The sequence below is a fragment of the Letharia columbiana genome (assembly GCF_014066305.1).
Source record: "Letharia columbiana isolate WasteWater2 chromosome Unknown Sc0000010_s0, whole genome shotgun sequence".
Taxonomy (NCBI): Eukaryota; Fungi; Ascomycota; class Lecanoromycetes; order Lecanorales; family Parmeliaceae; genus Letharia; species Letharia columbiana.
In genome coordinates, this window is record NW_023501047.1 from 1226151 (window position 1) to 1237400 (window position 11250).

An 11250-nucleotide genomic window follows, 5' to 3' on the forward strand; every position below is an offset into this window, starting at 1 on the left:
GAGTTGTGCTCAAAAGACGTCATCGTCCCACTCAAATTCGTTGGTCTTAATGTCAGGTAAAGGCTTATTCACACTCGCTCGTGCAGCTTCTGGGACTTCCGAAATCGTATCTATGGGGGGCTTCGCAGCAGAAGGATCCGCTTCTTCATCCGCGTGAGGCGATGTTTGACTGGCAGGAATAGGTAATTTCTCCATAATAAGGTCTCTATGGAACTTTTTCGCAGAAGATAGACTTGGCGGTGGAGGAGAAATACCACGCTTTGACGCTCGGGCTCGGGTCTTCATGGGTGAGACGGAACCAGGACGACCAAGGAATGGTGACGATGGACGATCTCCATGCGAGACTGAAGTAACATCTGTGACCTTTTTCGATACGGTCTGGCTGCTCATATATGCCATCAATTCGACTTCCGTGGCCTCGGGATACTCCTTTTGAAGGTTCTTCATGTCGTCCCAGGCTTTCCCGAACGGAGCGTGGCTATCAGGAATGGCACGCATGGCCATGATTCCGGCTTGATTGACGCTTGTTGGATCGAAGACTGTGCCCTTCGCAGGGACAGGTGGCACTTCATCCTTGTTTGTCATCGGCGAATTGCGGGGAGTGCTTGCATAGACCTTGGGCGGGCGGTTGTGTACCGCAGAGGGATCGTGAATGCCGGAAATTTTGATTTCCTGGGATTTCCTAGGTCTTCCGCCTTTTTTCTTCGAGGAAGAACCTTTCGCTGCCTCGGACTCCAGAACGTCATCGATCTCGGTGTCGGCCCCCAAGGCCTTAGACTGACGTGCTGCTGCATTTCGTGCCGCAATGTCACTGGCCCTCTTGTTCCACAGCGCTTGTTTCGCGGCCTCCGCACTCTCATTCGGGGCCTTGGGATTCTGCTTTCCCTTTTCTTCGCCTTTGTCGCTTGTGCTTGTAGTAGCACTGTATACATCGACAGAGTTAGCGGCTTTTCCATTGCCTCGATTCGCGGCACTATCATTTCTACGGGTTTGCGGCGTCAGCAATCGTTCAGAAGGTAGAGAGGCAAGAGCTCCTGGCACAAATCGTTTTCGTCCAATTGGCGCGGGAAGATCCGGAATGGCTGGGGCCTCTTGAATTGACAGCTCCAATTGTCGACGAGCGATCTCAAGCTTGTTTTCGAGGTCGCTCACTTTCTTACTGAGCTTGTATTGATTTGCGATGTCCTTCTTTGACGCTTCGCTGCGTAGCCCCCGCCCTGCTACATCAGCTGTCTCAATTGATGGCACAGATGGGACATCCTCAGCGTATTTTTTGATGGACGGTAGATGAATCTGGGACTTGACTCTCTTCAGACCCTCCAACGAGGGTTTGTGAAAACGAATAGATGATCGGCGTCCAGAACTAGCATCGGAGAAAGGACTTGCAGAACGACGACCTGCCGTTACAGCTGGAGGAGGCATGAGGTTTTCAATAGAGACAATGAACTGATCGCTGTCCTTTCGATCAAGTGACGGGCGATATCCGTCGACGTCTACGCCAGAGTCACGAAAGGAACTCCGTCGAAAGTCATCGGTATCCTCATATTTAATTGCTGGGACCTCCTGAGTCGCTGGCCGAGCTGGAGCATTCTGAGTGCCCTTGTAGCCGCTCTTCTTCAACTCGGCATATTTCAGCTCTGCTTTAGCCTTCAGGGAGTCCTTCTCTGGCTTCGCTCGATTCTCCTTTTCTTTCTCCTTCCAAATGCCGTTGAAGCCTTGCCAGACATTGGAAGAGTTGAAAGCATTAGCGATGGCTTTGCCAAATCGGAACATACCCGAGGGCTTGTTCGATTCGATTGCCGCATCGTAGTCCATATCCACATCTTCCATGTCCGCACCTGCATAATGTTCCATTGCCTCTTCTTCACGGATGTAGAGACTCGGAGGCCGCTGACTAACTTTGTCGTTCATGCTGCCTTCCACAAACCTTGACGGTCGTATGCTCGACATACTATTCCGTTTTTGACAGGACGAGGGCAATTTTCGGTGTGCCGGCCGTAAGGAATTGTCAGACTCAGCTGCATCATCCGAGTTCTTGAGAGGCCACTCTTCTGCCCGCATCCGCTTTGGTGAATGCAGGTCACGGGCCTTGCCAGCATGCCGTAGGATATCCTCATCAATCGTAGTCTCCAGCTGTGCTGCTGGGTCATAGCTGTGGGGTCGCTTTCGGGGGTTGGTCCAGGAATTCGAGGCTCGTGTGATCGACGATGTAGAGCCGTTGGCCTTCTCATTTTCCTGCTGAGCGTCAAGTTCCATCTGAAAGTTCCATTAGTACCTCATGCATGTAGGCGGGCCGTTGCAGCAGAAGTGCATGAGTGACAGCGTGGGTGGAGTGAGGCTTGGACCTACCGCTCCTGATAATCTTGTTGCACTCATTTGGCACGCCGCTTATCTATGGAGTAAATATGTACAACGATGGACACGGCACAGCGTATTGCGGACTTGTTCGGTACTCTAATCATGTACGTTTTGGTAAAGCGGTTTTTGTGTACGGGTGGTGCGGGAAAAGTAAACAGACACCGAGAGACCCGCGCCGTTGCCAAGACTTCTGCAAGGAAAGTATGCCGAGACATCCGAAGTTTCACCAGCGGGAAAGCCTTCTTTCGTTCGAACCTTGTCTAATTCACCCTTACCTAATTGAGCTTGGTACAGTTTACATCATCGAGCTTCTCACCTTTTCTCACTAAGGTAAAGAAGGCACTACTGTGCTGAGATTTGGGAATCTGGAAAGCTGCTTTTACGCAGTGCCCGCTCTCTTTTTGAGGCGTTGGGAGTCACCAATACCTAATATTACAATAGGTTGAATAACGAATTTTAGATAGAGATCATCGATTCGAAAAACATCTTCTATTAACAAATCTTCGCCGCCGATATTTTAAAGGTTTATTTTTTTTTGAGCTTTTATATAAAAAATCACTAATTCAAATTTTTTAAATTTTAAAGCGCTATTATTTAGCTTACTGAAAATTAAATCTATAGATAGATAATTAAGAATTTGACTAGATAAATTAAAAAAAAAAAAAAAAAAAAAAAATTAGCTAGTTCATGATTCGAATAAAAAAATTATTCGAGAATTTTAAAACTTTACTTTTTTTCGATTTTTTCGTAATTTTTTTTAGATATAATTTTCTAAAATAAATAATAATAGTAATAATAATAATTAATAATAATATATATATAGAAATAATAAAAAATTTAATAGAAATATATTATTATAAAAATATTAAAATAATTTATAAATAATTTAATTATAAAAAATAAAAAAAAAATTATAATTATATTATATATAAATAAAGATTTTATAAATTAAATTTTATAAAGCTTTTATAAAATGATTTTATTAATTTAAATAAATAAAGATCTATAAATTAAATTTATAAAGTTAAATTTTTTTAAGTTAAATTAAATTTTAACTTTAATTCTAAATTAAAATAAACTCTAATTACTTATTATATATTTTTAATTTATTTAATATAAATATATATATATAAAAAAAGATATATTAAAATCTAATTAGAAAGATATATTAAATATAAAAAATTAATTTATAATAATTATTTATAAAAAATAGAGAAAGGCTATATTCTTATAATAAGAAGTATTAAAATATTAAAAAGAAATAAAGATAATATATTAATTAATAATATAAATTCTATATTATCTCTTATTATAATAAAATTTTTAAATAATAAAATAGCTATTAGAGTAAGATATCGAATAATTTTAATTTATTTAAATATATATTATCTAATATTTCTTTTATAAAGATTTAATTAATTATAATTATTATAATAGATTTTTATAAATTATTATAATATTTTTATATATTATTAAATAATAATTTAATTAATAAAATTATAGAGAGTATATAATATAGATTTTAGAGAGCTAAGTTATATTTTTAATAATAATAATAATTTTATTATTATTTAATTTTTTATATAATATTTTAATATATTTTTATATTATAAATAATATATAATATAAAATTTTAATAGAGTTAAGATATTAAATTATAATAATATTCTTTATTTATTAAATAATAATTTAATATAAAATTATAAAAAATAATATAAAAAATTTTAAAGAGTTAAGTTATATTTTTAATATTAAAATTTTTATTATTATTTAATTTTTTTATAATATTCTTTATATTTATTTATTATAATTTCTTCTCTTACTTTTTAATATAATAAAAATAATAAATTAAATTATAATAATATTCTTTATTTATTAAATAATAATTTAATATAAAATTATAAAAAATATATAATATAGAATTTTAAAGAGCTAAGTTATATTTTTAATATTAAAATTACTTTATTATTATTTTAATTTCTTTATAATATTCTTTATATTTATTTATTATAATTTTTTTTTTACTTTTTAATATAATAAAAATAATAAATTAAATTATAAAAATATTTTTTCGTTTATTAAATAATAATTTAATATAAAATTATAAAGAATATATAATAGAGTAAATAGTATTAATTAAAATAATTAATTAAATAAATAATATATAAAAAAAAAAAATTATAAATTTATTTAAACTTTTTTTAAAAGTTTTTTAATATATTTATAAATAATAAATAAAGATTTATAAATTAAATTTATAAAGTTAAATTTTTTATTTTTTTAAATTAAATAAAGTTAGATTTTTCTAAGTTAAATCGAATTTTAATCTTAGCTCTAAATTAAATCGAACTCTAATTACTTATTATATATTTTTAATTTATTTTTATTATTATAAAATTAATTTAATTTATATAATATATAAATATATATATATAAAAAGAGATATATTAAGATTTAATTAAAAAGATATATTAAATATAAAAAATTAATTTATAATAATTATTTATAAAAAATAAAGAAAAATTATATTCTTATAATAAGAAGTATTAAAATATTAGAAAGAAATAGAGATAATATATTAATTAATAATATAAATTCTATAATATCTTTTATTATAATAAAATCTTTTAAATAATAAAATAGCTATAAATATCGAATAATTTTAATTTATTTAAATATATATTATTTAATATTTTTTTTTATAAAGATCTAATTAGCTATAATTATTATAGTAAATTCTTTTTTTATAATATTATTAATATATTATATAAATATAATAAAGATAATAAATTAAGTTATAATAGAAATAATAGATTAAATTATAATAATATTTTTTATTTATTAAATAATAATTTAATATAAAATTATAAAAAAATATATAATATAAAATTTTAAAGAGTTAAGTTATATTTTTAATATTAAAATTTTTATTATTATTTAATTTCTTTATAATATTCTTTATATTTATTTATTATTATAATTTCTTTTATTCTAATTAAGTAAATTAATATAAGATTATAAAGAGTAGATTTATTATATTATTACTACTAATAATTATCTTTATAATATTCTTTATAATATTTTTTATATTTATTTATTATTATAATTTTTTTTATTTTAATTAAATAGATTAATATAGAATTTTAAAGAGTTAAATTATATTTTTAATAATAATAATTTTATTATTATTTAATTTCTTTATAATATTTTTTATATTTATTTATTAAAGTTTATTTATTAATATTTATTTATTTATTTATTTAATAATTTTAATTAAAAAATAAGTATAAATTTTATTAAAATAATAATTATTTAAATATTTAAATTTATATAAAAAAGTATTTTTAATAAAATAAATAAATTTTTAATAAATAGTATTTAAGTTCTTTATCTTTAAATATTTATATAATTATATTTAATAATTTAAATAATTTATCGAAGATTTCGAGCTAAAAGATATATTCTTCGAAGATTTCGAGCTAAAATATATATTCTTTAAATATTTCGAGGTTTTCTCTATTATCTAAGAATCTCGAATTTTTCGAAACTATTATTACAGCTGATAAATTTTATTTATAAATTTTAATTTTATATTAGTCTTAAAGAAGTAAGCTTTTAAAAAAGCGAAATCTTAATTAAAAATCTCTAAAATATCGTAATTTCTCATACTTCTTCTTTTACTCTTTAATATTCTTAAGAATTTTATATATTTTAAATCTCTTATAATTTTTATCTATAATATCTTCTAAGCGATAAATACTTCTATAATCTTATTTATATTAAAAATATATTATTAATATTTAAATTTTTTATAGACTTAGATTAACTACTACGAAGAATTTAATTTTAGAAGATTCTAAATTAAAAGTATTAAAATTAATTTTAAATTCTATTAACTCTTCAAAAGTCTCGAAAATTTCGAATTTATTAGAAGTCTTAAAAAACTCGAACTTATTAATTTCGAATTCTAAGAATATTATAAATATTTTAATCTCGAAAGAATATTTTTTAAAAGCTTAAGAAAATAAAACTTTAATAAAATTAGATATCGAAATATTAAAGTTTTTAAATAAAACTACTTTAAAAGATATATTTTTAAAATCTTTAAAAGATTTAAAAAATAAGAATCTAGTTATATTCTTTAAATTAAAAGCTAATTTTAAAAATAACGAAAAATATAAAATTAAATATAAAAGTTTTGAAGAATATAAATAAGTCTTTAAAAGTTTTAAAGAATTTAGATAATTTTTTAAAGATTTTAAAAGATATAAATAATTCTTTGAAAGCTTCAGAAGAATATAAATAAGTCTTCGAAAGTTTTAGAGAATTTAGATAACTCTTCGAAAGTTTCGAAGAATATAAATAATTCTTCAAAAGTTTCGAAGAATATAAATAAGTCTTCGAAAGTTTCGAAGAACTTAAGTAACTTTTCGAAAGTTTTAAAAGATATAGGCGATTCTTCGAAAGTTTCGAAGAACGCGGATAAGGTTTTAAAAGTTTCGAAGGACTTAGATAATTTTTCGAAAGTTTCGAAGAATATAGATAATTCTTCGAAAGTTTTAAAGAATATAAATAAGACTTCGAAAGCTTCGAAGAACTTAAATAACTCTTCGAAAATTTCGAAGGAAACGAGCGTTACTTCGAAAGTTTCGAAGAATATAAATAAAGCTTCGAAAGTTTCAAAGAACTTAAATAACTCTTCGAAAGTTTCGAAGAATATAGATAATTCTTCGAAAGTTTTAAAGAATATAAATAAGTCTTCGAAAGCTTCGAAGGACTTAAGTAACTCTTCGAAAGTTTCGAAGAATATAGGCGATTCTTCGAAAGTTTTAAAGAATATAAATAAGTCTTCGAAAGTTTCGAAGAACTTAAATAACTCTTTAAAACTTTCGAAGGAAACGAGCGATTCTTCGAAAGTTTCGAAGAATATAAATAAGACTTCGAAAGTTTCGAAGAATATAAGTAAGATTTCGAAAGCTTCGAAAGCTTCGAAAGCTATAAAAGTAAAGAAAAGTAAAAATAAGACCTCGAAGAACTTAATAGATTAGGATTTAGATATTATCTTAAAAGACTTAAAATATCTAGATATAGCCTTAAAAGGTTTGAGGGACCTCGATATAGTTTTAAATTATTTAAGAAATAATAATATAATCTTAAACTATTTAAAAAACTTAGATTTAATTTTAAAAGACTTAAAATATCTAAATATAGTCTTAAAAGATTTAAGAGACTCTATTATAGTCTTAAAAGACTTAAAAAATCTCGATATAATCTTAAAAGATTTAAAAGATTTAATTATAACTTCGAAAATTTGAAAGAGTAGTAAAGATAAATTTAATCTATCTGCGAATTTTCGAAATACTTTTACTCGAGTAAAGAACTTAAGAAGATTTATAATAATATCGAAAGATTCGAAAAAGAATAATTTAATTTATTCTTTTAAGAAGTTTATAAATATTCTTAATTATATTAAAAATATTAAAGATAAATTTATTCTTCGAAGAGGAGCTATATATTTTTATTCTTATAAAAAATTAATAAAGTTAGACTTTATTAGAGATATTAATTTCGAATTTAAATAAGAATATAAGTTAATTTAATAAAAAGAGACTCGTAAGATAGTTTATTTAGATTTTTATTATCGTAAATTTATAAGTTTAAATTCCTTAAAGACTTTAATTTAAGTTTCTAAAATTTAAAAAATTTATAGAATTAAATTTAGAATAATTCTATTAAGATTAGATAAAAGTTAATATATTTTCTTTCTTATTTCTTAATATTATTAATTTATTATTTAGAAAATCTTTCTATAGTTATAAATTCTATAAATATTTAATATACCGTAAAGATTATCGAATTCGTATTTATTGATCTTTTTCTAAATTTATATTTTATAAATTAACTTTCTCTCTAGATATTAAATTCTAAGTAATAATTAGATAAATCGAAAAATAAAGAGCTTTTATTATATAATTATATACTTTAAATAATATAATTTATAATTTTAAAACTCGATTCTTTCGAAGTATTTTTTTTTAAATATTTCGAGATTTTATTAATCTTTTAACTTTATAAAACGCTATTATCGAATTATAATTAAATAAATTTAAGCTATTTTAAAAAGCTCGAGAATTTAAATATTCTAATTTAAAGATAAGAGTTTTATAAATAAATAAGAATATATAATTTACTAATTATTCGCAGAAATCGACTTATTTTAGATTTTATACTTATTTATTAATACGTTTATTTTTCTTAAACTTACTTTAAATATAAATATTAATTTAATTTTTTTAAAGGTTATCTTCTTAAGTTTATAATAAATATTAAAAAGAATTAATTAAATCTTAAGAAGGTTTATAACTTAATCTAAATTATTCTAATTTATCGAATATTAATTATTTAATTTAGCTTTAAAATAGTTATATTAATAATTATTTTAAAAAGAATTTATTAGAGAGTCTTAAAGATAAATCTAAGAATTAATATATAAACTTACTTTAAATTCTATAAGAATTTAATAATAATTATTTTCTTTGAAATTCTCGAGTTCTAGATTAATTCGAAATATTTATATTTTAATATAATCTAGATAAATATCGTAGCTAGTATAGATAATATTTTTTATTATAAATATAAAATATTATAATATTGATAAATATTTTAATATCTTTCTTTAAAAAATCTTTAAAAAGCTTAAGATTATTGAAGTATTATTCGAATAAAGCTATTATTATTAATTTAATTAATAACGCTAATAAATACTTTAATATCTTTTTTTAGAAAATCTTTAAGACGCTTAAGATTATTAATAAAGCTACTATTAATCTAATTAATAGCGTCGCTATTACTAAAATTAAAGAGAATAATACTATTATATAAAAAGATATATAATTATCTTAAAAAGATATAATTAATATATAGAATTATTCTTCGAATTCTATAAGAATTTAATAAAAATTATTTTCTTCGAAAATCTCGAAGAATAAGTATATTCGAAATATTTATATTTTAAATATATTCGAAGTAATTAAAGCTTAAGTATATTAATAACTTCTTTTATATATATAATACTTTTAAATTATCGATTATTCGAGCTTTATAAAATTCTCTCGAGGTATTATTAAATTATTATTTTAATTATAAAGATATTAAATAATATAAAGCGTATTATAATCTATACTTTATCTACTTTAATTATATAATTTTTAAAGATTTTATCTCTTATAACTTATTAGATATTATATTCTCTTTTATTAAAAAGAATAAGTTTTATAAACTTCGAGATTTTCGCTAATATTTATAAGATTATTTTAAAATTAAGTTAGAAAATACTAAGGAAGCTACTTCGAATTTAGAGAAAATTTTATTATATTTTAAAGTTTTCGAGTCTTATTAAATTTATTTTTTAAGAAATATTATATTTATTAAATCTATAAAAGATTTAATTCTTTTAAAAATTAGAAATATTTATTTATTTTAGATATAAAGAAGATATATTAAATTAAAAATATTATCGATTATAATATATATAAAAGAATTTAACTTCTATTAAATCGTATTAAATAAGATTTATAATAAATTTAAATCTCGAAACTTTTAAAAGAGATTAAGACTTAAAATTCTCGAAAATATAAATTAATCTTAAAACTTAAAATTTTTAAATTTATCTCTAAATTAATATATTTTTTTATATTATAATATAATTAATATCTAATTAATTCGAGAATTAAAAAACTTAATCTAATAATATTCTAAAATAAGAATCTTATTAATTTTAAATAAATATTAAAAAGTAATTATATAGATTAGAGTTATTATAATATATTCTCGAGTATCTTTCTAAACTTAAAGATTCGAAGTTTTTAAGATTAATAAAGATTATTATTCTAGCCGAAGTTCTATTATACTATTAAATCGAAATAACTTTTCAAATTTTTTAATATTTATTACTCTTATACTAATATATATCTCTTCTACTTATATCTACTCTCTATAAATTAATATTTATATTCTTCAAGATTATAAGATAATTAGAAAATATAAATCTTTTTATAATAAATAGCTTTTATATATCTTAAAATAAATATAGAAAGTAAAGGATTTCCTTACTATTTTTTATTCGAATCTTTCGAATATTATTAACTCTCTCTATCTTATATATTATTATAATATTAAAAAATAAGAGCTCGCATTTTTAGAGTATAACTATATATATTTAATATCGTTTTCTTTATTATTCGAGATTCTTAATCTATCTAATTATAATTATATAATATATAAATTTATAAAATAATTAATTTCGATAAGTACTCTTTAGAAATATTAAGTTTATCTTCGAAGTTTTTAAACTTAATATAAATAAATATTCGAAATAATTAATACTATTTATAATATAGTTCTAAAGTTTTCTTATTTATCGAAGCTTAAGTAATTTACTTAATTTAATAAAAAGAATTATAACGTTTTTAATCTTCTATTTTATTAGTATATAAATCTTCGATATTTTTAAGCTATTCTAATTTTAAAGTCTTAATATATTTTTTATTTTTAAGAGTTTTAATTTAATTATCGATTTCGAATTAATTTTAATTTTAAAAAATTAATCTTTTTAATATTAATAAACGATTTATTTATTATCTTTAAATTAATTAAAATAATAGAATTATAGAGTAAGTTATTTTTTATATATAGAATATCTCTTAGTATTTCGCTTAATTTACTTTTTACTATATAAAAAAAACATCTTCGAAATTCTTAAATAAGATCTTAATAAATATTTTATAAATTTTGAAGTATTAGCGAAATATTATAAGGATTAAAATCTTCGAAAGTTTAAAAGAAAAATCTATAGAATCGTAAATAAAAGCTCGAGATTTTTATACTTCTTAA

General features: G+C 23.1%; 1 protein-coding gene across 1 annotated transcript; it reads right to left on the reverse strand.

Annotated features, from left to right (window-relative positions):
• Nucleotides 1-9: 9 nt before the first annotated feature.
• On the reverse strand, nucleotides 10-2256 carry HO173_004222 (uncharacterized protein; the record flags this gene model as incomplete). The annotated part of the gene is made up of 1 exon (XM_037306146.1): nucleotides 10-2256. The coding sequence occupies one exon, from the start codon at nucleotides 2254-2256 to the stop codon at nucleotides 10-12; it is 2247 nt and encodes a 748-aa protein (XP_037167339.1).
• Between the last annotated feature and the right edge of the window lie 8994 nt (nucleotides 2257-11250).